Below are 24,870 nucleotides of genomic sequence, written 5' to 3' on the forward strand. Positions count from 1 at the left end.
GGCCAAGTGGATAGATAGGCCAGGACACTGATCGGGCGGGAAATTTCACGGTGCAGTGGGATCGGTCTTGCGGCAGTGATAGCTGGAGCGTCAAGACCGCACGTTGGCAGAGCCAGGATGGCGATGGGTTCAGCCATCGAACGTCCGCGAGGGTGCGACCTTGTACTTTCGCAGGCGCTGGCACCGTAACCTTAGCTGACAGTTGCGTCTATTCAGTCGCGTGTCGGATTGGGCTGTGCCGTCTCTATCCGCCTCCCATTGGCCAATGGACGATTGCGCGTCAGCGAGCGCGAGGATTGGCTAAAACGCCTGCAGGAAACTGATTGGCCAAAATACGATCAAAATCGAAAGGATGGGCAAACGAACGCGCGAGCGCGAGGAGGCCGCGTTGCTGCCGATGGCCAAGCGGCTGCAGCAGTCGGCCGATGCGATCATTGTCAAGCCCAAGGCCGAGGAAGATGACCTCGAAGCGCAGATCAAGGCGCTGGAGGCTGACCTCGGCTCGAGCTCCGACGACGACTCGGAGAGCTCTGGCGACGAAGCGCCGGCCGCCGTCGTGAACTTGTCCGAGTACCAGAACGACACTGTCCCATCGCTCCCGGGCGAGCTCCTGCCCAAGGTTTCTTGCCAATCAAACAAGGTTGCCACGCACAAGAAGCCCAAGAAGGCGGTCGAGCCGGCGGCCAAGGTCAAGATCGTGGGCAAGGTTCCGTTCGCGTGCAAACCCTGCGGCTTCATCGGCGTTGACCTCGACGACTTCTTGGCGCATAAGAAGACGACTGCGCACCTCGAGGAGTGTGGCCAGGTCGGCTTCAAGTGCAAGCTCTGCGTCAAGGAGTTTACGAGCGCCGACCAGCTCGCCGAGCACAAGCTGGGCAAATGGCACCTCATGCGCGTGCGCACGAAGAAGGACAAGTTTGTCGTCCAGGGCCCGCGCGTCTGCTACGATTTTATGCGTGGCCAGTGCTCGTACGGGGACAAGTGCTCGTTCGAGCACAGCGCCAAGTCCAACGCGACGAAGGTCTGCAATCAGTTCCGAGCGGGCAGCTGCCGGTTTGGCGACAAGTGTATATTTGCACACACGAAAGAATAGAGCGTTGTTATTACATGCACGGGATGGCGTCCGGGACGCACTGGAGGAGCGCGTCGGCCTTGTTGCGGAGCGCAGTGACTCGCGCGACGTGGTCGTCGAGGACAACGAGCAAGTCTTCGAGGCCCGGAAGGTCCAGCCACACGCTTGTTTGACGCACAATCTCGATCGTTTGGCCGCGAAAGAGCCTACGCGCACGCGTCATGCCGCGAGTTGCAGCGGGCGAGTGTACGTGACTTGGCCGACAAACTCCTTTTTCGAGCTATTCGAGAGGAGCTCGTCCACGGGCTTGGACGATGGAGCGACGACGAACGCTTCGACCAGCTAGAGACAACAACATCATCATCTCAAGACGACAGGAATATTACCACGCGCGCCTGGTGCACGGAGAGGTCCACGAGGATGTCGCTTGGCAGCGGCGGGGAGAAGCACTACATATCCACGCGCGTGCTTAGTCTCGCCAGAAGCAAGCCATACGTACGTGGTCGAGCTGGGCGCTGTACGGAAACCGGCGCTTGCTCGGGAGGCGCACCGCCATGCCTGCTTGGCGCAACGCTTGGGCCAATAACGCCAAGGCCTACACAATGCCGTCAACGCGATCAACGACGAGACATGTACCTCGTGGGTGTAGTGCACGAGCAGCGCGACGTCGTCGATGCTGACCGTCTCGGGCCCGGTGTGTGCGACGTCCTTCTCGAGCACGCTCACAACGCGGGCGATCGCGCGGTACTGCATATGCAGTATACGGTGGAACTCGAGGAGCTGGTCCAAGACGCACGGCTGGTGCAGCCTACGCAAAGCGAGCTTGGACATCGTGGTCGTCGAAAGACAAGTGTACTTGGTGTTGACGAGGTATCCACGGCGCAAGTTGAGCTCAATGTCAGCCTCCAGGATCGACGCGCCCTGTGTAGCCACGTTCTTATGCGCACGGATATGGTCCGAGGGTCTACCTCGGTCTTGATGGTCGCCTTCATGGACTTGCCCGTCGCCTGCTCCTGGCCCTGCATGCGCATCCAGCGCGACTCGGCCTGGATGAGTGCTTCCTTCGTGCCCGTAAGCTCGTCCAGCACGTCCCGCCGCAGGAAGCTGGCCATGTCTCTCGCGACGGCCGCTTCCTCGACGTCCATGGCAACAATCTTTTTCCGGACGTTTTCCGGACAAATCGGTTGGACCAATCAGAGGCCGTGCCGATTCGCCCAAGATATGCAGGCGACGCAAGACTCGCGCTGCCCCGAGTGCCATGACGCGTGCCGCATCATTGCCCGCTTCTGCCCGTCGTGCGGCGCCAAGGTCGAGAGATGGATTCACTCTGCGTCTGATGCCTGGCGCGGTAGATGCCGAGCGCGATCTTGGCCAACAAACGCTTGGCTCCACGCATCGAGAAACTTCAGCCGCCGCCACCCAAGCTCATCAATGGCAAGAAAAAGCAATCGAAAAAGCGACCTATCGTGGCCTTGAACCCTCTACTGATTGCTGCGCCAGCTATCGAGCCTAACAACCAAAGCTCCGTGCTGGACCCGCCTGCCAAGCCAGCGAGAAAGGACGTCGTCGCCGCGGTGGCACGCGTTCCTGCCGCAATGCGAAGAGGCGTCAAGCATGACCGAGGAAAGTCCGAGCACCCCGTCGAAGGGTGGATGCGACGCCTTCAAGAGCTCTTGGCCAAGCTCAAGGTAGAGAACGGGCAATCATGGCAGCCCGTCATCGAGCACGCTAGTCGGTGGACCGTTCATCGTCGTCGTCTCCGTCCACGTCGCCAAAGGTACTCTATATACAGACAAAGCGCCTAGTAGATTGATATATTCATTTGTCAGTAGAAGGCGCTCTCAAGGGCACAAAAAACGCTGCTCGAGCACACGTGGGTGTCGCTGCACACGGAATTTGACGTGCATTTTCTCCACGAACCGACCCTGTACTACAATACTTGTTGTCGATCCCATGATCATTTCTCTAGCTCGCCCGATCTTCGCGCGGAATGCGCGCGGCTCTTGACGCATGCGCAGACAACGCTGAGCCGCCTCGCGATCAAAGAGCCCAAGGAAGAGGCGCCGGGTGTTGTCGTCGTCAAGGTCGACGGCGCGCTCATGCGGTTCAAGAGCCGATCGGTGCCTGTCAAGCCTAGTATATCCGTTGAGTCGGCTCTGGCGTCAACGGTGCCAATGCCGCTGCGGCCGACAACGATGAGCTCCGTCGCTGAGCCTGTGCAACCGCGACACACAATGTTTCTACGACGTGACCCGATGCACATGTACACAAGGGCATACGCTTTGCAGAGCGAAGCACGCGTTCTCGTGAGTCTGTACGAAAGCGACGCGACAACCAACGCGCTACGCGTGCGCATCTACGAGCCGCAACGCGCGACAGCCCAGGACCTCTTCCTCAGCGCCACCGACCTCCAGCGGCTTGCATCGCCACCACTCTATTTGAAGCGAGATGTACGTACCAGCGTTCGACCCGAGGCCGCGGCGAGGCGCACGATATGTTGTAGCTTCCAAGTGCCTCTGTTGTCGGTCTCGCCCATTGGTCCATGTGGTTTGACACGGTCCTTCGTCCCCGCCTGCGCGCCAGCGTGCGACGACCTCCGTGATGTCCCTACGAGAACTGAGATGTATTCTTAGGTTCGCCATCACTGGCACATTCGATTTCCTTGCGTCTACCGAGCGTCATCGGTGCTCTATTATAAAGGCGGCGACAGGCCGTTTCGGTGTCTCCTGGCCATGCACGTACTACGCTCGCTCTATATGGTGGATTCTTGGGTTGATATTTAGGGATAGGTGACCATCGAGTACCATCTCGAAGTTCGCGCGTTTGACGTTTGCGCCAACGTCCTCCACAAGACGATCGTGCCGGTGAGTCACTTGCAGACCGCATCATCGTCGACGTTCCCGTTAGATGTCCTGGTTAGTGATTCTTGATGCACTCGTGTGCAAGTATTGATGGACCTAGGAACCCTACAAGTGGCCATCGCTCTTTGAAGCGCTCGTGCGGCAGCTCTACATAGAGCACACCACCAACGGGTATGAGCTCGTCTTTGCGGGTCTTGCACCATGTGGGCGGGTCGTCGCCACGGCGGCGCCAATGCACACGGCGTGGGCTACGTTCCTCGACGACGAGCACAAGCGCTTGTCCCGATTGCGGGAGCAGTGCGCGCAGCTCGCGGCGTCGGTGGCTTTACGCCGGGCGACCCAGCGCGCTGAAAACGACATGAAGGCGCGCATCCGCCTCTTCCAATCGAACGTAGACACCTCATTTGTCCTGGATTTGCCCCGTAGTACCATGCTGCACCGTAGGTGTGCACGCGTATTCAACGCCATTGGCGGGGCTACCGCGGCCGCCGTCGCTTCCGAAACGTCCTGTACGACCGAGCGCTTACGCTTTGTGCGTGGGGCGCCGTGCCGGCAACGATGCTCTGCACGCAGCCTCCGTTCGACGTCTTTCGATGGTTCCAAGACCCGACGACGCTCGTCGTGCACGCGGTGCCAGTATCAACGTTGCCCAAGGCCTCGCTCCTTCTACAGCCGCGTCCATCGGCGCTATCGATTGCGTGCAGCACGCGCATGCGAACGCCGTACGACATGCATCGCTGGGTCGCATCGAAGGCGCTGCTCACGCTACGGCTCACGTGCGCCGCCGTCAAGATCCAGTCGCACTTCAAGCGACTCGTAGCCCAGCGCGTGTACAAGGACATTGTGACCGCCGTCGTTTTTTGCAGTACTGCGTGCGGGCCAAGGCGCGCCGCCGCCCGGCCTCGCTGCGCTGGGCGAGGCGCATCCGGGGCACACCGGTGCTCCTGCGCCTGCGCGTGCTCGACTCGGGCGATGGCCTCGTGTCCGTGTTCGTCCCATCAACAAGCCTGCTCGCTGAGCAAGTGGTGCCACAGGACAGGCTCGTACGTGGCGCCGCCTCGATCGCGAATGCCATCGACCTCTTCTACTCGGCGCAAAGCCGCGTCGTTACCTTCCGTGTGCTTCCGTAGCCGTTAGGTAACCGTGAAGCATCGCCAACCGTGCTGTATAAACCGGTCGCGATGCCGAATTTTACTATTTTCGGCGCCTCAACGTTCGACCACGTCTGCCTCGTCACGGATTACGTAATACAATCGTCGATGCAAGACAGGTCCTTGCACCATCACCATTTGCCGCCAGGTTGAAGATGCAGACAGACCAGGCGCTACTGACTGCGATGTGGCATCGGGGCTCGGCAACCCCTCGCTCCGTCGCCTCTGCCGATGCTGGCTGCGCCAACGTTGCGCATGTGGTCTGCAATCGATGCTGCCGGGTACTGCTCCCGCCGTGAACGCCCATGTAGAGCGCGACCCTGTCGATGGATCGACAGGCAACGCATACGCCGCGTCAAGGTCTCTTCATTGTCTACTTCGCCAAACGATACACCACCCACTGCATGCCGTGCAGCGCTCGCCCTACGAGCACTTGTGCGGTTGATACTAGCTAGAGCTACGTGCTGTCTTGCACATAAGCATCCTGCGGCGCAGAGCGACGATTGCGCCTCCAGCAGCCGGTGTCCTGCAATCGTATCGACACCGCCATGCAAAGTGTCCAAAGACAACGCCGACGCTTGGGCTCGGTGCAAGTTCACACGGGCAAACGGTGTATACAGGCCCTCGAGCATTGCCGGAGCCTCGCAAACGAGGCGCGCAAGTCGTTGGCTTGGCGCTGCAGGTCGCACTGCGTGGTCGTCGCGGTCGTCGCCTGCAAGTCGGTCGGTGTTTCGACGCTTCTTCAATGGCCGCAACCGCCGGCACGGGTCGTTGCAGCAAGAAAAGCCGTGGTTGGTGCTGCCGTGCACAGCTTGCCGCGCGCAGCCGTTGCCACGTCAGTTGCACCATCCGTTGCCGTCGGTTGCCCTTGTCCGTTGCAGCGTGCCTTGGTTCGACGGCTACTTGATCATCGTGGTCATCTTGGTCCTCTTGGTCCTCGCAGTCATCTTGGTCGCCTCGGTGTGCAAGCGCATGACGTCTGCGTCAACGGTCTTGGATGGCGAGTGGCGATCGAACGAGGAGACTTCCGTCGTCGCCGCCGGCGCGCGTGTCGCAGGCGCTGACGAAACACATCGTCTTTCCCCTCGCCGTTTTGGTAAAAAAATACACGCGTGTCCATACAAATAGCAAGCTTGCGCCAACGCGGCGTCAATAGCACCTGGCCACACATCTCGGTCCAATCAGGAGCGTGGAAAGCGTTGGTTACATGACTTTCGGCCAATCCCAATGCGTTTCTTCCCTTCACTAAAGTTGCGTGCTGGAGCCAAAATCAGTGGCCAGCAAAGTCGTCGGCTTGCGCTTGCGGTCGGAGCTCACTTCGCACTTTGCTCAAGACACAAGATGTTCACCCAGTACGCTAACTTGAAGCCGTTGGCCACGGCCGCCGACAAGAAGGAGTCGGGCGTCGTGTCCTTCCTCACGGATCTCGCGGCCGGTGGTGTCGCCGGCGGTATCTCCAAGACCGTCGTCGCCCCCATTGAGCGCGTCAAGCTCCTCCTCCAGGTCCAGGCTGCCTCGACGCAGATCAAGGACCCGTACACGGGCATCATCAACTGCTTCACGCGTGTCGCCAAGGAGCAGGGTGTGTCGTCGTTCTGGCGCGGTAACGCCGCCAACGTCATCCGGTACTTCCCGACGCAGGCGCTCAACTTCGCCTTCAAGGACAAGTACAAGAAGCTCTTCCTCGATGGCGTCAAGAAGGACCAGTTCTGGCGCTTCTTCATGGGCAACCTTGCCTCGGGTGGTGCCGCCGGCGCGACCTCGCTCCTCTTCGTGTACCCGCTCGACTTTGCCCGTACGCGCCTCGGTGCCGATGTCGGTGTCGGCAAGTCGCGCCAGTACAACGGCCTCGTCGACTGCATCACCAAGGTCTACAAGTCGGATGGCGCCAAGGGCCTCTACGGCGGCTTCGGTGTCTCGGTCGGCGGTATCATCGTCTACCGTGCTGCCTTCTTCGGCGGTTACGATACCTTCCGTGATATCCTCATCGCCGACCCCAAGAACGCCCCCATCTGGCAGAAGTGGGCGGTCGCCCAGGTCGTCACGACGTTCGCCGGTATCCTCTCGTACCCGTTCGACACGGTCCGCCGTCGCATGATGATGCAGGCTGGCCGCGCCGACATCATGTACACGTCGACGCTCCACTGCTGGGGCAAGATCATGAAGGATGAGGGCGCTGGTGCCTTCTTCAAGGGCGCTGGCTCGAACATCATCCGTGGTACGGGTGGTGCCCTTGTCCTCGTCATGTACGACGAATTCAAGGCCATGATGGGCTTCCAGGGCGGCTCGTCGTCGGAATAAATTATTCCTTTTGTGTTAGCAAATCGAAGATCTAGATTTGTGCGACTAGCTTAGCTATAATAGAACATGGCGGCCTTGCACACCTCATTTGGATTGCTTTTGAAGCTCTTTTGACAGACACATCGAGCACCCAAGAGAGTAGCGATGCACCCACAACCGACGTCTGCAGCTCGGACCACGCTCGCCCACGTGTTGGTGGGCGTTTGGGAATGTGCGCAAGAAGCTGGCCTGCCACGACATGCAGGAGCAAGGGGCGATCGCACGATCGTCCCTTGCCGTCAAGAACACGAGCTCTCTTTCCCTGGGTCTCTTCTGCGCAAGTATACAGGTAGATGACGTGAAGCGCCTGTAGCACCGTCGGTGTAGAATGCACGTCGTTGGTCCGAGGACAGTGCTCCGAGGACATGCTCCGAGGATGTGCCATCGTTATCGCAGATCGAACCTCGATCAGATGGCAGTGAAGTCGATGGCCATCGTCATGACGTGGCATGCCCACGTTGCTCGGATCGATGCGGGCCGTTCCGAGCTAGCATTTCAACTTGGTTCCGAGCCAGGATTTCAACTTGGTTCCGAGCCAGGATTTGTCGCCGAGTGTCTCGAGCCGACTCGTGAGGCCAAGGTCGTACGAGGTGGAGCGCGAACGTGGCGGCCTTTGTCCAAAGAATATCCTGTTGAACGGAAGCAATCCCTGCTGATGTCGTCGACTGATAGTCGGTCCTTGCGTGAACGCGATGTCGGATCACGTCATGGAGGAGGCAACAGACGGGCCACCTCGTTATTACCTCTTCACGCCAAACGCAAGCCGATATGACCGACCTGGACTCACTCTGGTTGTGGTGCAAAGCACTCGCGTTCTCTTTTTACGAACACGCGCTTCACGCTCCAATATGCTGCAGGCATGATCCATGCCCGTGGAGACGGATGTGACATCTTCATTCCAAGCCATCTGAAAGGTACCGCAGTGCCATGATTGTGATTGGCACCACCAACGTAGCTGGGCGTAATACACACATTTGTTGAACCCGTAAGAAGAGAGTGTCCGCGCCTGGACGCTCTTGGTGGTGCCGTTCTAGAGAAGGCCTTCCTCTATTCATATCAAACTCGCGTCGTCCCTGGATACCGAGCGTGCGCAGAGCCACCCATTCCTCTTGATTTTCCGTGCGAAATTGGTGTTGACGTCGAACTCGTTTGTGATCCGTTGCATTCCGACCCTGCTTGTGGACCTTTTGTGGACGCGGTGGATGGACCGCACGCGTCATTTTCCAATTGAACGCATGACGTCGACCGCTCCCCCCCAAGCCTCGTTCGCGACCGACCTCCTCGCGGGGGGGCTCGCGGGGGCCATTTCCCAGACCGTCGTCGCGCCCATTGAGCGCGTCAAGCTCCTCCTCCAGGTCCAAGCCACATCGACGCAGATCACGACACCGTACACGGGCATCCTGGACTGCCTAACGCGGCTCACCAAGGAGCAGGGCGTCGCGTCGCTCTGGCGCGGCAACGGCGCCAACGTCATCCGGTACTTCCCGACCCAAGCCTTCAACTTTGCACTCAAGGACAAGTACAAGGATTTCTTCCTTCGTGGCGTCCAGAAGGACCAGTTCTGGCCCTTCTTCGTCGGCAACCTCGCGGCCGGCGGCGCAGCGGGGGCGACGACCCTCGCCTTTGTGTACCCGCTCGACTTTGCCCGGACGCGCCTTGGCGCCGATGTTGGCGTCGGCAAGTCGCGCCTCTACACGGGCCTCGTCGACTGCCTCTCGAAAATCTACAAGTCGGACGGCGCCAAGGGCTTGTACCGCGGCTTCAGCGTCTCGGTTGGCGGCATCGTCGTCTACCGCGCGGCCTTCTTTGGCGGCTACGACACGTGTCGCGACGTGGTCGTGGGGCCGACGGCGCCGCTGTGGCAAAAGTGGATCGCCGCGCAAGTCGTTAGCACCGGCGCGGGCTTTGTGGCGTACCCGTTCGACACGGTGCGCCGGCGCATGATGATGCAGGCGGGCCGCACCGACGTTTTGTACACGTCGACGCTCCACTGCTGGGGCAAGATGCTCCAGGACGAAGGCGCGAGCGCGTTCTTTAAAGGCGCGGGCTCCAACGTCCTTCGAGGCACCGGGAGCGCGCTGCTTCTCGTGCTCTACGACGAGCTCAAGGTCCTCTTTGGCTTGTAACGCGGCGGCAAGAAGAGATGGTCCCGATCATTTTGAAGCAAGCAGAGTTCAAAGATTAAGATCTGCAATACACGTCAACGTCATCGAGCCCTCGTGTTGGCGCGCTGTGTACCGATGCCTTGCTAACGTAGCCGACCCAAGTCGCTCTCCAGAGTCGGTAGTTCATTTTCTAAAATCGCACAGACTGACATAAGCTGGCCGACGTCCATTAAACCACGCGTCTGGCACAGCGCGCCGATCCCGCGCATGTATGTCGTTCTTCACGTGCATCAACTCGAACAGCAAGTTGCAACCTTGGCGAGCGATGATTCCACTACCAAGCCAAGAGCTCGGAAAAGTGAGGTTGCGTCGACATATTAAGGGGACAAGCAGGGTTATAGGATGAGGACAAGACACTTGAAGTTCTTAGCTCCTAGAGATCTGCCTACGCCCCGCCACAATGCAAACCTAGCCCTCCCGTACTTAATGATGATAGGACTTTAACCTAGTCTCGTAAATTGAAGGAGACTTGCGTGTAGCGTAGAGTCAAGGGTCCCACAAAAGTTGTAGACCTTGTACTTGACATGGAAACGAGTTTTGCACCATAAGTAGTGCGGAAGTAGAATTCAGATATACTTGTAAGCGTACACAACGGTTTAGAGGTCCTTGGCTACTGGTGCTACCTGCTGCCCGCTTTCAACTGAAGAATCTTTCGACCATCAAGTTATCTGCGATGGTACCGCCTTTGCATCTCTCGATTGACTTTCGTGCCATACGTGGAGCACGACAAGTCACTGTTGATGTCGGTGTCCACGCGTGCCGCCGAGCAATTCAAGATTCGCTTTAGGCGAAGATGCGCAACATGGCAAGCCACTGTAAAGTGTTGGCCCGTACAACAGTCAATATGGACGTTTGTGTTGTACTCGATCACCGCAGCCGAGTAAAATAAGTTCTATCCAAGTGGTTTGCAAGGACGGCCACGGCCCAACTTCGACACTCGCGGCGTAAGACAATATTATGTACAGACTTGTAGAAACTATGACGAGTTGCATCGGTCTATGTACGTTTGCATTCCGGTCGCAAATTCGAGCTCGCCACACGCCCCGACCTGGATTGACGAGGCCAAATGCTTGTCAAAAGTAAACCTAACCCTAAAAATTGATACGCGACGGCGTGAAGGGTGCTTGCGGGCACGGCAACGTCGCAAAGTCACCAACCTCATGCTTGGTATGCATGCACACATGGGATTTGCTCAAAAAGTAGATCAGCAGTAGATATCAGAAACAGCTTGAAAGCGTGCAAGTGGGCTCGGAGGTCCATGCCTGCGGGTGCTACCTGATGCCGCGAGCTGCGACGCCGGTCATTTTGACCATTTCGTCGTTTGCGATGGCTGTGACTGCCTTTGCATCTCTCGATTGACTTCCATGCCATGCGTGGAGGCCCCTACGACGTGTCACTATTGACGTCGGTGTCCACGCATGCAGCCAAGCGCTAAAGATTCGCTTTATGCTAAGATAGCCAACGCGGTTGGCTGCTGCAGAGTGTCATACAAAAGTCAATGAGACAGCAGTGTTCAAGATCTCTACAAGAGAGCGGAACAAGAAGTCTAGAGCAATGTCGCTGGGGATCTGGACTTGCGCAGCGAGCGATTGAAAGCCATTTCCATGAAAATATCACCACCACCATTAGTGCCATTCAGATCAACACACACACTTTCCGTATCGCTATTTGCCGGATCTTCTCACGGTTGACACTCTTTAGTGAAGGTCTCCTCTCTTCAGTGAAGAGACCAAACCGTCGCGTGACGAGTCTTATAGCACGCAGCGGTCGTCACAACCCGATCCTTGTTGTCCATACCCCTATCCCTGGATATTTCCAATCAAATCGTGGTCATTGTCCGAGTTGAAGCTCCATTCTACATGATCTCTAGTCTCGTTATCTACGCAAAGATGCTCAACGGGTGGGCCTCCGTGTTGAAGATGTATTTGTCCAGCGGCACGAAGCTCTCGGGGCTCTGGAGGAGGTAGTGGTACTTGAGCGTCTCGGCCATGAAGAAACTCTCCATCTTGTCCTCGACCGTCACTTGCTCGAGGCTCTCGACATGCAGCACGGCGCCGTAGCCGTATGTGGTTTTGGCGTGCTTCTCGAGCGACTGGAAGATCTCCCAGCCCCACGCGCGGTACGTCTCGTCTTTCGTGATCCGGTACATGTACATGAGGCTCTCAACCGTCTCGGGCCGGAGCTTGTACTTGCCGTCGCGCACGAGAAAGCCCGGGAACGCGACGAGGTCCGGCGCGAGGCCCGTCGGCTGGCGGGCGTACATGGCATAGCATGTTGCCATGAGCTTCTTGGCCAGCTCGAGATGGCGCGCGACCTTGACCGCGTCCACTTCGCCAACGGTGCCGAGGGCGAGCATCCCCGGCACAAAGCAGAGGAGGTGGTCTTGCTCCGGTGTGCCCCGGAGAAGCGGAATGTCGAGCATGCGCAGGTAGTAGTACGTGGCCGTTGAGCCGTCGGCGTTGGTGGCCGTGCCTTGCGTGAGGAGGTGCTTCTCCATGCCGTCGACAGCGGCGTCGTACGCGCGGCGAAGAAAGCCGTCTTGCGCCATGTTCTTGCCGCTGTACAGAAAGACCTTGAGGAGGTACTCGTAGAACGAGTCGCCGAGCGCGCCGAGCGTAATGAACGAGTTGGTGGACGCAAAGGTGCCCGACACCGGGTCAAAGTGCACGGGGAAGAGCCCCGTGTCCTTGAACGACCCTTCACGCTGGATGATCTTGTAAAAGCCGTCGCCCTAACAGCGGTCACGCGCTTGACGGTATCTGCGATTAGTACCCGCAGCGCGTACTGGGGATCCCCCGTGAGGTCGGAGAGATAGCGCATCTCAAGCTGGAGCGTCCCGAGGTCGGCCAAGAGCCCACTATAGAAGAGACGATTGAGGCGAAGACGACAAAGAGGGATATTGTACCGGTACTGATTCCACGAATGCATGGACCGCGCCTTGGTGTGCGGGTTGAACTCGGTGTAAAAGACACCGCTGGCGTCGTCAAACGCTGGCGCGGTCAAGTCGGCAAACTCAATCGCGCGCTGCAGAAAGACCGGGTCGCGCGAGACCGTGTACGCGCCGAGGAGGCCGCCGAGCTCGCGGATCGTAACCTCAAAGATCGAGACGTCGCCGCCGTCGACGCCCAAGTGGGTAAAGTCCAGGTTGAACGCGACCCAGTCCCGCGCGTGGTGAAACTCGTCCTAGCAATACATCGCGTCTTGGGATTTGGCGGAACATGCGTACCATCATGCCCATGATGTACAGCGTGTCGAGCGCATCGACAAGCGTGACGCTAATGTCGCCCCAGACGTTTTGCCGCCGCACGCCCGAGACAGGCCCGACTTCGTCGGCGCCAAACGCATGCGTCTCGTAGCCGCTCCATGCGTGGCGCATCGCCGCCTCAATGGCCGCTCGACGCGTGCGCTGCGTCGGCGACAGCTGCGCTTCGTCGATAAAGTCGAGCCCGTGCGTCGTTTCGGCGGGCGACATGGGCGACGGCTCTCGGCGCTGGCCCCGCAGCCTCGCGTGGTGGTGGTGGTTCTTCGTGACGAGGAAGCCGAGCTGCGACACCTGCGCGAGCACGAGGAAGCAAGCGACGCCGAAAAACAGCGCAAGCCGCTTCCGCAAGATGGACGACGAGGTGGCCATGGTCGGCGGGCTCGGATAAGATCTCTTCGTGGTGGCCTGGTGGGTTTAATATTAGTATATTTGGAAGATTGAAATGCATGCAACATGATGCGAAAGACGAGAGATTGCAAGAAAATTTAAATCCGATTGAATGATTTTCCTGACAAAAATCGGTCCCCACGGCAACTTGCACGTGGGCCACCTGCAAGGTACACTGGACTGGTCACGGGTTTCGAAAAACGCTCGGCCGAGATTTGTGCACTTGGACGTGGCACCGAGCGCGGGGGCGTGAGGGATGCAGGTGAGGCCTGTCGATGCTTGGGCGCACGACGGTGCCGTACACTGCGTTGCGACTGCCGTAATCGGGCGGTGCCAGATGTCTTCATACGACTCCTCACTCGACGCGTAATCGTAGTGCCAGAGTGCCACGTACACTCAACGGCAAACTAAGATCTAAGCGAATATCGTACATGGAGGAGGACGTTTAGGATTCGCACTCTACTACTGTGGTACTAGTGGATGGACGGCGAGCTCGAGGACGGACGGCAAGTGCCCAGCGGCTTGCCATGGGGCAGACATCTTTGCCACCATGGCAGCCACACTAGTCTCGTTGTCCCCTGGCACGGACTTTCCGACCGCGCTCGTCGAACGGGACATTCCCTCGACGCCGTTCCCAGTTGCACACCGAACGATTGCGTCCAACGTGCGTCAAATTTCAAACGACTTGATAGAAAGTGCGACGACCATTGACTCGCATTTCTGTCGCACGATGACCAAAGAAATCTAGCGCCAACACAACGCACAGCGATTCGTATAATTCTGTCGCCTAATCTTCGCTTCGCTTCTGTTTTCGGTCCTTCTTGGCCTTCTTCCGCGCCGCGCGGTCGTCCTCGTCCTCGTCGTCGGCGGTCCGCTTCGACTTCTTCTCCTTCTTCTCCTTCTTCTCCTTCTTGGCGACCGGCGCCTCGGGCTCGGCCTCGACATCAGGCACAACCGTCGCCACCGTCTTGGCAACATGTGCGTTGTTGTGCTCGAACGGGCAGTTGTCACCGCGGGCGCACGCGCCGCCGTTCTGCCAGTTGTAGCACACGCTCTGGAAGCGCTTCTGGTACTCGGACTTGGCGTCCGCGACTGCCTGCGACTCGCCGGGGTGCGCAAACCGGCACGAGGTGCCGCCCTTGGCGCACTGGCCCTTGAGGAACTTCTGGCACACGGCGAGGCCGCCAATCATGGCCACGGGCGCGCGCACGGGCGTCGGCGGCGCACCGACGTGGCGGTACTTGCACTGCGCACCGCGCTTGCACTTGCCCTGCTGGTAGCTCTTGCAAATCGGCGTGTCGTCGTCAACGTCTTGCGGAGCTTCTTCGGCGACAGGCGCAACCACGGCAGGAACAGGTACGGCAACAGGGGCCGCAGCGGTGTCGTCGTCGTTCTCGTCCGGGAGGTCGCCGTCAATGTGGCGGAACTTGCACAAGTCCCCGCGCTTGCACTTGCCACGGCGGTAGCTCATACAAATAGGCGCGTCTTCTGGGGCGTTGTTGACAACGACAAAGGTTGGTGCGGGCGCCGCTGCCGGCGTCTCCGGTGTCTCGGCCGCCGCCGACTCGCCGACGATGTGACGGAAGTTGCACTTGTTGCCGCGGGTGCAGTTGCCGCGCTGAAAGCCCATGCAGACAGGCGCATCGTCTGGGACGTTGTTGATGCAGCGCGGACCGGCCTTGGACGCGGTCTTGATCACTGGGATGCCGCCCGTCATCGGGTCGTTGGCTTCGATATGGGCAAACTTGCATGCGTCACCGCGGTCGCACAAGCCCTGCTGGAACTTGTGGCAGATACCCTTCTTTAGCTTCTTCTGGAGGGCCTCCTTCATCTCCGAAACCTCGGGCGCGTCACGCGCGCCGTAGTCGACGCGCAGCGGACGGCCCATGACAACAGTGCCGTGGAGTGTGCGCACGGCCGTCTCGGCAGCTTCGCCTTCGTAGAACTGCACATAGCCAAAACCACGGAACTCCTTGGTCTTGATGTCCTCGGCGAACCGGATCGCCTTGATGTCGCCGCAGACGGCGCAGACCTTGCGCAGGATCTCTTCCGTGATCTCGTACGGCATGTTGCCGACGAAGATGGTCGTGCAGCCTTCGGGACGCGGCTCGATGACGCGGGGCGCCGGTGCCGGCGCCATCGGCGCGCCCGCGGCGCCGCCCTTGGGCGTCAAAAAGCGCACGTTCAGGACGCGGCTGTCCCATTTCTACAGTTCTTCATGAGATTCCAAGCAGTGAGCGAGCCGCGTCGCATACCTTCTTGTCCATTTCACGCACGGCGTCGAGTGCGCTCTCGTACGAGCAGTACGTGACGAAGCCAAACCCCTTGGAGCGCTGCGTCTTGTTGTCGTAGACGACCTTGGCCTGGAACATCTCGCCAAAGCTCTCAAACTTGGACGCGAGCGCCTTGTCATCGGCGTCAAGCGGCAGGCCGGCGACGAAGATCTTGTTGCGGTCACGCCACAGCGCCTTCTCGTCCAGCGACTCCTCCATCGCGGCAACAAGCAGAAATACATTGGCTCAGGTTGCTTTCCACTCAATCCGCCGCGTTTGATTGGTCGACAGCTTCACGTTATGACCAATGCATGGCGGCCATTTCCCGGTGTTTTTCCGGTGGCAGAGCAGAATGTAGGTCATGTATCTTGCAGACAGCGCCGAGCGTCCATCCTACCTGGCCGCTACAAGGCATCTACATGTATGCCAAGAGGTGTCTCGTTGCCTTGGACACCACAATGTACCTTGGGCTCATCTACTATATTGCGTAGTGTGGCAAACCTCATACGAAAAGTCTGTGCGGTAGCAACCAGGTCGGCGGTAGTGGGCGGCAAAGCATCGGTTCCTTCTACCTCTGCCCGTGTTTCTCGAGGCCTCCACACCGCTCTCTCCTTGGTCATGAGAGCCTGTACCTGCGCTGAGGCTCGAGCGAGGACGACAGGCCACTGCAGTGCGGACTACTGGGACGTTCGTTCTCAAGCGAAGGCGGCAGCGCCTGTCGCCTCTGTGCCTGCACGCGACTTTGAGCGACTCAGTCACCTCGCTCCACGTCGACGTCTCTTCATAGCAACTTGTCAACCTGCAGTCTGTCCGTAACGTAGAAAATGGTATCTCGCCACGTTACTGACCTTTCCGCCGCCTCCAAAACAAAGAATACTCTGACGCGATCCCCCCGAAAGTCTCGACTGATGTCCTGAGGACATCCGGTGTAATCAGTGGGCAGATCGGCACAGCGTCCGTTGCTTGCAATGCGAGACGGAAGCCAATCTTACGGACGAGATGGCGAACGTTCGCGCCGAGATAGCCGCAAAGCGATCACGGTGTCCACTTGAGATTTCCCGGAGTATGAGCGAAGCCGAAGAGATCTGCGGTGGTATTGCCTGCGCCGCATTCTGCGGTATCTGCTGCGTTGCGGCCGCCGAAGAAGACAAGCGCGAGCGGGAAGCTTCGTTCGCTCAGAAGAACCAGGCGCCCGTCGGCCCCATCACGCCCGTTGCCGTCACGACACTGCCACCAAGTACACTCGGCAAGGCGACGCTGCTGCCGATTGAAGCCACCGGCAAAAAGACGCCGACCAAGAAGAAGAAGAAGACGGGAACCACCGAGACCAAGCCTCGGTACGTGTAGATGTAGAGACTTAGCGGTGACGCCGAAGCCGGGACACACTGCCTGGTGTCGTATCTAACAGGCAACATTCGATGCGACTGTCGTTGCAACAATAAGAACGTACCCATGGACGACGCTTGGCTCGTGAATTGGCTCTGGGAGATGCCCTCTACCACGCGTGTTTACCGGAGCATACGGAAAATGCAGAGCCACATACCTGTGCCGCCCATGACGTTGAGCTCGTAGAACTTCTTGAGCGACTACGAAGTGCTTCTGGGTGATGCAAGATGGGAGCCATGGGAGCGCTACCTTGGTCATAAACTGCCGCACGGAATTGATCTCCATGGCGGCAACGTTGTTGAGCTGGACTGCGTGGGCACTGCCGCCCGTCTGCACGTCCTTGGCAAGCACGCAGAGACCGTTCCGGATCTTCTCTTGGCGCGTGTGCTGGATGTCCTCGAGGATTAGCCGCATCTTCTCGGCCTGCTCCATGTCATCGGGTGCGCTAGTGACCATGAGCTCGACGCTGCTGCGTTCTTCATGTACGTACTTCTTCAGGAGCAGCGTGGCCATCTCGAGGTAGTGGAACGGCAGCGATTCAAAGGCCTCGCTCGTGTTCTCGCCCTCCAAGCGCTCCATCAAGTGCTCTATGTGCGATGATCGCATGGGCTGCTACGCAGCGATCGCTCTACCGACGGTGAACCAGGACGGCTGGAGGATCCGACACTTGTTTAGCTGCTTGAGCTTGATCGCGAGCCAAAGAGGAACGGGCGTCGCCATCGACGGGTGGAACGGCCCATAGTCGCCCTAAAGCAGCATCGATCATGTTGGATCATGAAGCGAAGCGTCGCCGTACGCCGATGCCATGGAGCAGGCCGCCATTCTCTTTGAGCTCGAAGAAGGGCATGACCGAGATGAGCTCTTGCTCCGCCTACGCGTCCATGATGCATCTCTATGCTTGTCATCTTCGCACCAGGAACTCCATCTCGCTGCTGCGCATGCGGAACATCGCTGGCCCGACCTTCAATGGACGTCCGGATATGCCCAGAATTCCTACCCGCCCTTTCCGTAATTCGTGGCTAGTCACACGCAACAACGACCGCATGACAGCACGACAAACGCCTGTCCAGCCGACGAGCCGAGGAATCCGAGCTCACTGGTCACGACGTCGCATGGCACGGTAGAGCTCATCGCATTGAATCTTGCTACTAGTGTTATGGTCGTGCACGTAGGAGTCTCGGCTGCACGGCTGCACTGCTGCTGCTGCACTCGATCCAGGCAGCCCGTCCAGCCTGCCAGATCATTCTACCTGGTACTGCACGCGTAGTACGAGCTCGCCTCAGCACCAGTCGTTGGACAGAGACTGGAGCAGCTAATACCCGTGCGCGCGACACACTGGAGCTACTCGGCCGACCAGGCGTTGCTTGCTGTGACGCACATGGCGACACAGACACGGTGGGCCGACGCGTGCGCTGGGCGCAGACGGCAGAGGCATGCGCTGCACGTCCCGGCGACGAAGCTACGACGGTGGTGGCCGGCCACGGGCATCGTCATCACGACATGGCGATGACGCAGCTCTGTCCTCCAGAGGTTTTGAGGGTACGACGACGAGGATATATACGTTACTACAAGACGGTCGTGTTGGTCTCGGGGCCCATGAGCTCGATCACGTTGCCCTCGGGGTCATAAATAGAGAGGCTCCACGCGTGGCCGTCGTAGCGCGCGCCATAGTCGCCGACGCGGACGCCGGCATGGATAAGGTCTCGCCGAACATGCGCCGCGTCAAACGAGTCGACTTGGAGGCAGAGGTGGTCGGGCGTCCGTGGTTCTTTGGCCTTGGCGCGGCCGAGTGTGCCTTCGGCGAGCACGAAGTCGAGGAGGTTCCGGCCCGCGCGCAGCTGGTAGAGGCCAATGTCTTCCTGGACGCGCTCGATCGGACAGCCGAGTATGTCCATGTAGAAGCGCAGCATCTCGGCGAGCTGGATCGTCCGCACGCGGAGCACGACGTGGCCGACGCCTCGGACGCGGATCATGTTTCTTGGTGGCGAAATAGAAAATGGCCCGCAGCTGGCGTCTTGCACCGTTCCGAGCTTGCACCGTAGCACACGCACGCTGGCATCTCGAAGCGCCGACGGAGCTCTGCGGAGCCATACGACGACGACGTCAGCGACATGGCGCCAACGAGCCAACGCTCTTACTCTCATGCGGTAGCGAGGCTGCATGTCCATGGTGGCGGCGCCTTGGTCACGCGGCCACGCGCAGGACATGCTACTCCTACTAGTACGCCACTTGACTTGGTTATCGTGACCACCAGATGGCGACCGACGACAAACCGATCGCGTTCAAGTAAACACGCAGCGCGACAAGCCAGCACGCGCTGACGCACGTTCGACACCACATGGATGATGATGACACTGGTTGTGCACAGCATCTCGAAGGAACGTTGCCGCGACTGCCAAGCGTGATGCCTGTCAACGCACACGAATATGACACATCGTGCCAGAAGAGACAGACGACTTGGCATCGCGCAAGGAGGAATGATTTGGGAAGAAGCAGGATTCCATGTGACCAGCTAGGGAAGGCCGCCGTTGTGAGCTTGAAGTAGGGAGCCGGTTGGCGCGGTTTCTCCCTTGGAGCTCGCTTTTCCCTCCAGCTCGCTTTTCCCAAAAGCGCTCTCGTCCCATTAATCGACGCACAGCGTAGTTGACCAAGTGAACACCATGCAAGACGCCCACGCTTCGATCACTGCGCTCTCCAATGCGACCGTTTTGGCGGTGGATACCCCGGGTCTTCATGCGTGGTTGACGATGGAGGAGCTCGTCACCAAATACCAGGCGCGGAGTCTGTATGTGCGCGCGATGGCACTCAAGCGTACCGCGTGCCACAAGGCGGTGCGGTTGATCTTTCCATCCAAAACCGGTCCAGCACTGGCCGCCGAGGCGCAGTACACGGCCAAGCAAGACGACATCCAGAACGTGCTCGCAGCGCTGCGATCGATCTTGGCCAAAGTCCGAGGGATCACCTCGCTGCTCTACGGTACACGCGCGTCTCGGACTGAGAGAAATGTGGGGAATAATCGTCGTCCGTAGGCATGGCCGAACTCTGGCGCGACATCAAGCGCACCGAGGTGAGCGCCCTCTTTGAAGACGCCCGCATGGACATCGTCGTCGCGGCAACATCCATGGAAACCGAGTTCATCGCTTGCAGCGTACGTTGATGGTACTACTACCAGGTGCGACCACGCCCACGATAGGCACGGCTCCACGCCAATGTCGTCCAACCGCTTGAAAACAAAGTGCGGAAGCTCGAAGAAGTCGAGGTGCGCGCAAGAGATGCTGCACCCTGCCTGCACACATGAGAACTAGGTCTTTATGGCCGTGCGAGACCAGATCAAGGTCGCCCTCGACTCGGCCCAGCGCAAGGTACTTCTTGGCAACGACGAATACCTAACCCCAACTGGCGACCATTAGCTCAACAAAGCCAAAACCAAGGCCACGATCCAGCTCATCCAAGAGCGAACACTCGAGGTGCGCCCAACGAGCTGCCATCGTATGCACAATGGCTTGTAGCACAAGCAGGCCAAGGACGACCTTTTGGCGACAACTCAGTCCCTGCACACGATCTTCACGTGGCTCGATGCGATGCGAAGCCAGCTCACAAAGACCGAAGTCGACGACGTACTTTCTTATCCCTCTCTCGTCTCAACAAACTAACTCTTCGTGCATTAGCTCCTGCGCGCAATGGAACACCTCTTTGTGCAGAGTGCGGGTGCGTGGCGCTGGTCGCCGCAGACGCCGCCCTAGTTATATAAAACACAAACACCCACCAATGTCAAGACCCACGAAGCTTTACAACCTGATGTCTATACAAGTGCGTGGGTGTCTATGGTTGGCAACGTTGTCGTCGCTGTCGTCGTCGTTGTCGTCGTCGTCGTTGTCGTTGTTGTTGCCACGGGCGCAACGACTTCGTCCATTTTGGAACTCGGCGGCGACGGTTTGGCGCCGGGCGGTGGCTCTGGTTTCATGGCCGCGTCTACTGCAGCGCCCGCGTCCTTGCTGCTCCCACTCGTGTCCAGATACGATTTCGCCGCGTCTTTGGACGGGCTCGCATCTTCCTCCTCGATCGTTGCCGGCGTATGAAAGGTCATACGGTTCATGAGCTTTTGCACCATCGCGAGCTCGGTTTGCTTGGACTTTTGGATACTGCCGTGGCGCGTCACTCGCTTCGCCTTGGCTTCCTTGCGCGCGCCGCCGCTGAAGCTGAACGGCATCATGTTTTTCGCGCGCGTTGCAATCGAGAGTGCACCGACGCGCGCCGTCTCGCTCGGCTTGCCATTCTCGTCGTACGCGCCCGGAAGAATCGGGGCCAAGACCGCGCCGAGCGAAATCGTGGCGCGCGTCCGCGGCTTTGGCGCCGCCTCTTTGGTTTCTGTCGGCGGGACGGGCACGACGCCGGATCCATTGGTGACGGACGTCGCCGCCTCGACAAGGTTGCGTCCCGATCGAAGCGACACTGGTGGCTTGAACGGCGCACTGCTGCTCGGCTCACTCGTCGTCGTCGGTGGCTTGGCGTCGACGGTCGCCGCAGGCACCACCGTGCTCTCTTTCCCAGCGGAATCCTCGATCGTCGGCAAGACAGGCTTGACAGGCTTGGGTTTCGTGACGGCCATTTGCGCGTCTTCGAGAGCTGCACGGTCCGAGCTCCGGTTGTAGGCCGAGTACCGCCGCCGCTTGGCCGTGCGCTCGACGGGCCGCGTGAGCTTCCTACGCGCAGAGGTTCGATGTGATTAGAATACCAGAGGACGCTGATGGTACAGAGCAATGAGGTAGTAGCTCGCGCTGAGACTGTTGTATGCTTGTGTCGCGACCGACTGTGTCACGGCCTCCTTGTCCATACCAAGCTCCTCGAGCTTGATGAGCGCCATCTTGTTGATGTTGGCCGCTCCGACCGGCACGAGCGGCTACGCACGTTGTTGTTTGTTGAGGGAGCGGCGAGGCACGGAGACTACCTTGGGCATCTGTGCTTCAACGGATTTGCACCACGCGTGGTCGCGAATGTCGTCGAGGCTAAAGCGCTTGACCGGGTCCGTTTCCAGAATTTTGCGAATCAAATCTTGGACGAGCTAGTAATTGTGCGTGCGTGAGAGAAAGGAGGCTTGGGAGAGCGTACGGAGGAGATGTAGTTGGGCGTCTTGTACTGTCCCGAGAGGATCTTCTTGTATAGAATGCTCGTGTTGTTGTCTTCAAACGGCAAAAAGCCACACACCATCGCAAACAGGATGACGCCGAGACTCCAAATGTCTGCTTTCGGGCCCACGTACTACGTAGCAGGATTCGACGATTGAAAAACCAACGACCGTCGACCAACCATTTTGCCCTCGATCATCTCGGGCGCGGCGTAGCACGGAGACCCACACGCGGTGCGCAGCAGTCGGTTCTGCTCGTGCGTGTTGCTCAGACCAAAGTCGACGATTTTGACAATCAAGCCCGACGGGTGTGCGTGCAGCAAGAGGTTTTCGGGCTTGAGGTCCCTGCATCCCATGCATCCATGATGATGATCTCGAAACACCAGAAAACGAGTCGACGCACCGATGCGTGACGTCGTTGCGGTGGAGGTAGTCGAGGCCGTCGACGATCTGCAGAAACATGCGCACCGCGTCCTTCTCTCGGATGCGGTGGTTCTTGACGATGTGCTCAAACATCTCTCCGCCGTCAATGTACTCCATGATCAAGTAGATGCTCTGGGCCGTGTCAATCACTTGGTAGAGCTACTCGACCATAATGAATCTCGATCCAATCCTATTCGCTGCACCTGGATGACGTTGGTGTGGTAGTTGCGCTTGAGGATCTTGATCTCGCGCGCGACACGCTCGGCGTCCGCCACTTCGAGAATCCGGCATTTCTCGAGGATTTTGATGGCCACTTTCTCGCCCGTCGGGAGGTGCATGCCGGCCTTGACCTTGCCAAACGTTCCTACGCATACATCGTCCAGTGTCTGCTTGGCTGCGATAGAATCGAGTACCGCGGCCGATGGTTTTGCCGAGGACGTAGTCGCCGACGACTTGGCTCTCGTCCGCCGAGTCGCTGTCCATGCCTCCGAGGCACTGCCCGCGAGGTGTTTTACAAATGATAGCAGTCCGAGATTAGCGCGCCAATGGACGTGGCTGCTCGTAAAATTAGCGCGTTCAGACCTTCAGTTACAACGCATCGGAGCGTGGATCGCGCAACTCCTTAGTCTCGAGACGTCCGATGACGTGTGTGCAGTCCGCCACCAGTAGTAGAGGAGGAGATGGCGAGACTCACGCCGACCACATCTGCGTACTATTACATTGCACACGTCGGTATCACTGTGGCGAGCTATCGGATCGCGGTGCGGACGAGGCCATAAAAGACATGCGGGGTCAAGCGCTTGGACGCGTAGCGCCAGCCGACAAACTCGTCGCACGTGCCACAGTACATGCACTGCCACGAGTAGCCTCGAAACCACGTGTCGCGCGTCGTCGGTCGCCCGACGCACACCACTTGGTCGCTCTCAACGCTGTACAAGGTCAGAATCTGGTGCACGTGGCCGCCCGGATTGACAAACGTGCCCGCCTGTGCAGCCGTCGTGTCGCTCGTCGTTCCAATAGCATATGGAAGCCTACCCGCTGGGTGTTGAAGATGTCGGTGGACTTGCCCAGAAGGGTCTGGCATGTCCGGCACGCAATGCCGCTCGAGGTGTGGTCCTGGAGCCACGTCAAGAGCTCGTGGAGCCGGCGCACGGTGCAGTCGACCTGCAGAAGCGCGCGCCGTTCGTCGACACTGAGATGCACGTGCGCAGCGAGCCAGTACGAAAACTGCGTTGGGTCGGTGGGCGCAGCCGCTGCGTCGTCGACGACCACCGCGTTCACGCCGCGCCACGCGACCGACGTCGCAAGCATCGCCGTGGCCTTGCGCACGAGCACGTGGCCGTCAAAGAGGTTGTACTCGGACGGACGCCAGTAGCCAAAAGCGAACCGCTTCCTACGAACGATGTGCCATCGATGCGCGCGATACAAGTCGTACTGGGCAAATGGTGGTCGCAGGGCGTGGAAATCGGGCCGCACGCGCACCGAGGCCGCGAGCGTCGCGTAGTCGTCGCTTCCGTGCGCAATGCGGCAGAGCTCGAAACGCTGGCAGCCGCGCCCGACGATCGAGAGGTGGACGTCGTTCTGCTCGTAGATGCGCTCGATCTGGATGATGGTCCCAACCTGTCCTATCGGCTGGTACCCATGTGAGATAGGCTGCCTGTGTATGATTCGTAATACGTCTTGGAGGGTGCTAATGACGGCGAACGTGTCAAACTCTTGCCGCAGCCGCGTCCGCAGCGTAATGAGCTGGATCGTTGCCGACGAGAGCATGCGCAATGGCAAGGTCTCGCCGGGGAACATCACCTACGCGAGCGAGGATACGAGAAACACGATACAAAGTGATGCGTACAATGTCGGGCAGCACGACGAGCGGCAGGTCCACAACCGAGCCGGGCTCGTAGTAGGCGGAGTGTGGCCGCTCGATGCCCACGTCGTCGCCGAGGTAGGCGTGGTCGTGCAGGACCGCGTCGTCTACCTCGCTAGTCTGCGACATGGAGGCGATGCTGCTAGCGCCATCGTCGTCGGCCATGGACGAGTCGTCGCTTCGGGCGCTCACGTACGCGTCGCTGAGCTCGTCGTCGTCCGGACTGCGATCGCTCATGACCAAATCCATTGCCACGCTGGATTATGCACCAATCCACGCGCCGCAGGACAATATCCTGTCTGGGATTGGTCCATTTTTCAGCAAATCCTCGTCCGGTTTTTATATTTGGCATATGCCGCGCGTTGCAGTACCACATGTGGCCTTTCGGAGCGCTCGCACTGCCAGATCGAGATCGAGTACAAGCCATGGTGCTGCATGCAATGTAAAGAATCTCTTGTTGGTGTTCCAGCTTGCACCGAGCAGTGTGCGTGCAATGTTGCTCATGCGCCTGGCTTGGACGTGGCCTACTGGTCGACTTTATTTTCGGCGCCTGAATAAGAT

At 59.0% G+C, this 24,870-nt stretch overlaps 13 protein-coding genes across 13 annotated transcripts; 6 read left to right on the top strand and 7 right to left on the bottom strand.

Moving 5' to 3' along the window:
• The first annotated feature begins 336 nt into the window (after nucleotides 1-336).
• SPRG_08635 (hypothetical protein) lies at nucleotides 337-1,112 on the top strand. Its single transcript, XM_012347879.1, has one exon. The coding sequence runs from the start codon at nucleotides 353-355 to the stop codon at nucleotides 1,091-1,093; it is 741 nt and encodes a 246-aa protein (XP_012203269.1). The 5' UTR covers nucleotides 337-352; the 3' UTR covers nucleotides 1,094-1,112.
• Nucleotides 1,041-2,226, bottom strand: SPRG_08636 (hypothetical protein). The gene is made up of 7 exons (XM_012347880.1): nucleotides 2,041-2,226; nucleotides 1,929-1,993; nucleotides 1,709-1,880; nucleotides 1,572-1,667; nucleotides 1,459-1,521; nucleotides 1,323-1,414; nucleotides 1,041-1,278 (listed from the first exon to the last, which is right to left on the bottom strand). The coding sequence occupies exons 1-7, from the start codon at nucleotides 2,215-2,217 to the stop codon at nucleotides 1,104-1,106; spliced, it is 840 nt and encodes a 279-aa protein (XP_012203270.1). The 5' UTR covers nucleotides 2,218-2,226; the 3' UTR covers nucleotides 1,041-1,103.
• A 67-nt stretch (nucleotides 2,227-2,293) lies between these two features.
• Nucleotides 2,294-5,063, top strand: SPRG_08637 (hypothetical protein; the record flags this gene model as incomplete). Its single annotated transcript, XM_012347881.1, has 11 exons — nucleotides 2,294-2,380; nucleotides 2,425-2,760; nucleotides 2,805-2,849; nucleotides 2,905-2,999; nucleotides 3,042-3,522; nucleotides 3,576-3,656; nucleotides 3,706-3,810; nucleotides 3,862-3,987; nucleotides 4,034-4,324; nucleotides 4,378-4,749; nucleotides 4,800-5,063. 11 exons carry the CDS (start codon nucleotides 2,294-2,296, stop codon nucleotides 5,061-5,063), a joined length of 2,283 nt encoding a protein of 760 aa, XP_012203271.1.
• A 1,277-nt stretch (nucleotides 5,064-6,340) lies between these two features.
• On the top strand, nucleotides 6,341-7,472 carry SPRG_08638 (hypothetical protein). The gene has a single exon (XM_012347882.1). The coding sequence runs from the start codon at nucleotides 6,426-6,428 to the stop codon at nucleotides 7,383-7,385; it is 960 nt and encodes a 319-aa protein (XP_012203272.1). The 5' UTR covers nucleotides 6,341-6,425; the 3' UTR covers nucleotides 7,386-7,472.
• Nucleotides 7,473-8,659: 1,187 nt separating this feature from the next.
• SPRG_08639 (hypothetical protein) lies at nucleotides 8,660-9,563 on the top strand (the record flags this gene model as incomplete). Its single annotated transcript, XM_012347883.1, has 1 exon — nucleotides 8,660-9,563. The coding sequence occupies one exon, from the start codon at nucleotides 8,660-8,662 to the stop codon at nucleotides 9,548-9,550; it is 891 nt and encodes a 296-aa protein (XP_012203273.1). The 3' UTR covers nucleotides 9,551-9,563.
• A 1,852-nt stretch (nucleotides 9,564-11,415) lies between these two features.
• Nucleotides 11,416-13,251, bottom strand: SPRG_08640 (hypothetical protein). Its single transcript, XM_012347884.1, has 4 exons — nucleotides 12,816-13,251; nucleotides 12,495-12,772; nucleotides 12,362-12,446; nucleotides 11,416-12,320 (listed from the first exon to the last, which is right to left on the bottom strand). Exons 1-4 carry the CDS (start codon nucleotides 13,218-13,220, stop codon nucleotides 11,469-11,471), a joined length of 1,620 nt encoding a protein of 539 aa, XP_012203274.1. The 5' UTR covers nucleotides 13,221-13,251; the 3' UTR covers nucleotides 11,416-11,468.
• A 774-nt stretch (nucleotides 13,252-14,025) lies between these two features.
• SPRG_08641 (hypothetical protein) lies at nucleotides 14,026-15,767 on the bottom strand (the record flags this gene model as incomplete). Its single annotated transcript, XM_012347885.1, has 2 exons — nucleotides 15,494-15,767; nucleotides 14,026-15,444 (listed from the first exon to the last, which is right to left on the bottom strand). Exons 1-2 carry the CDS (start codon nucleotides 15,728-15,730, stop codon nucleotides 14,026-14,028), a joined length of 1,656 nt encoding a protein of 551 aa, XP_012203275.1. The 5' UTR covers nucleotides 15,731-15,767.
• Nucleotides 15,768-16,510: 743 nt separating this feature from the next.
• Nucleotides 16,511-16,936, top strand: SPRG_08642 (hypothetical protein; the record flags this gene model as incomplete). Its single annotated transcript, XM_012347886.1, has 2 exons — nucleotides 16,511-16,519; nucleotides 16,565-16,936. The coding sequence occupies 2 exons, from the start codon at nucleotides 16,511-16,513 to the stop codon at nucleotides 16,856-16,858; spliced, it is 303 nt and encodes a 100-aa protein (XP_012203276.1). The 3' UTR covers nucleotides 16,859-16,936.
• Nucleotides 16,937-17,019: 83 nt separating this feature from the next.
• Nucleotides 17,020-17,846, bottom strand: SPRG_08643 (hypothetical protein; the record flags this gene model as incomplete). The annotated part of the gene is made up of 6 exons (XM_012347887.1): nucleotides 17,020-17,097; nucleotides 17,147-17,342; nucleotides 17,388-17,484; nucleotides 17,530-17,644; nucleotides 17,694-17,768; nucleotides 17,811-17,846. The coding sequence occupies 6 exons, from the start codon at nucleotides 17,844-17,846 to the stop codon at nucleotides 17,020-17,022; spliced, it is 597 nt and encodes a 198-aa protein (XP_012203277.1).
• A 492-nt stretch (nucleotides 17,847-18,338) lies between these two features.
• On the bottom strand, nucleotides 18,339-18,879 carry SPRG_08644 (hypothetical protein). The gene has a single exon (XM_012347888.1). The coding sequence runs from the start codon at nucleotides 18,868-18,870 to the stop codon at nucleotides 18,463-18,465; it is 408 nt and encodes a 135-aa protein (XP_012203278.1). The 5' UTR covers nucleotides 18,871-18,879; the 3' UTR covers nucleotides 18,339-18,462.
• A 678-nt stretch (nucleotides 18,880-19,557) lies between these two features.
• SPRG_08645 (hypothetical protein) lies at nucleotides 19,558-20,640 on the top strand (the record flags this gene model as incomplete). Its single annotated transcript, XM_012347889.1, has 7 exons — nucleotides 19,558-19,873; nucleotides 19,927-20,045; nucleotides 20,091-20,156; nucleotides 20,203-20,259; nucleotides 20,308-20,364; nucleotides 20,407-20,514; nucleotides 20,566-20,640. The coding sequence occupies 7 exons, from the start codon at nucleotides 19,558-19,560 to the stop codon at nucleotides 20,638-20,640; spliced, it is 798 nt and encodes a 265-aa protein (XP_012203279.1).
• A 35-nt stretch (nucleotides 20,641-20,675) lies between these two features.
• SPRG_08646 (CAMK/CAMKL/AMPK protein kinase) lies at nucleotides 20,676-22,968 on the bottom strand. The gene is made up of 8 exons (XM_012347890.1): nucleotides 22,859-22,968; nucleotides 22,649-22,809; nucleotides 22,426-22,604; nucleotides 22,205-22,367; nucleotides 22,007-22,156; nucleotides 21,846-21,959; nucleotides 21,652-21,797; nucleotides 20,676-21,600 (listed from the first exon to the last, which is right to left on the bottom strand). The coding sequence occupies exons 1-8, from the start codon at nucleotides 22,926-22,928 to the stop codon at nucleotides 20,700-20,702; spliced, it is 1,884 nt and encodes a 627-aa protein (XP_012203280.1). The 5' UTR covers nucleotides 22,929-22,968; the 3' UTR covers nucleotides 20,676-20,699.
• Nucleotides 22,969-23,140: 172 nt separating this feature from the next.
• On the bottom strand, nucleotides 23,141-24,552 carry SPRG_08647 (hypothetical protein). The gene is made up of 4 exons (XM_012347891.1): nucleotides 24,295-24,552; nucleotides 24,123-24,248; nucleotides 23,481-24,077; nucleotides 23,141-23,430 (listed from the first exon to the last, which is right to left on the bottom strand). The coding sequence occupies exons 1-4, from the start codon at nucleotides 24,544-24,546 to the stop codon at nucleotides 23,194-23,196; spliced, it is 1,212 nt and encodes a 403-aa protein (XP_012203281.1). The 5' UTR covers nucleotides 24,547-24,552; the 3' UTR covers nucleotides 23,141-23,193.
• Between the last annotated feature and the right edge of the window lie 318 nt (nucleotides 24,553-24,870).

This window comes from Saprolegnia parasitica, assembly GCF_000151545.1.
Source record: "Saprolegnia parasitica CBS 223.65 unplaced genomic scaffold supercont2.39, whole genome shotgun sequence".
Classification (NCBI taxonomy): Eukaryota; Oomycota; class Saprolegniomycetes; order Saprolegniales; family Saprolegniaceae; genus Saprolegnia; species Saprolegnia parasitica.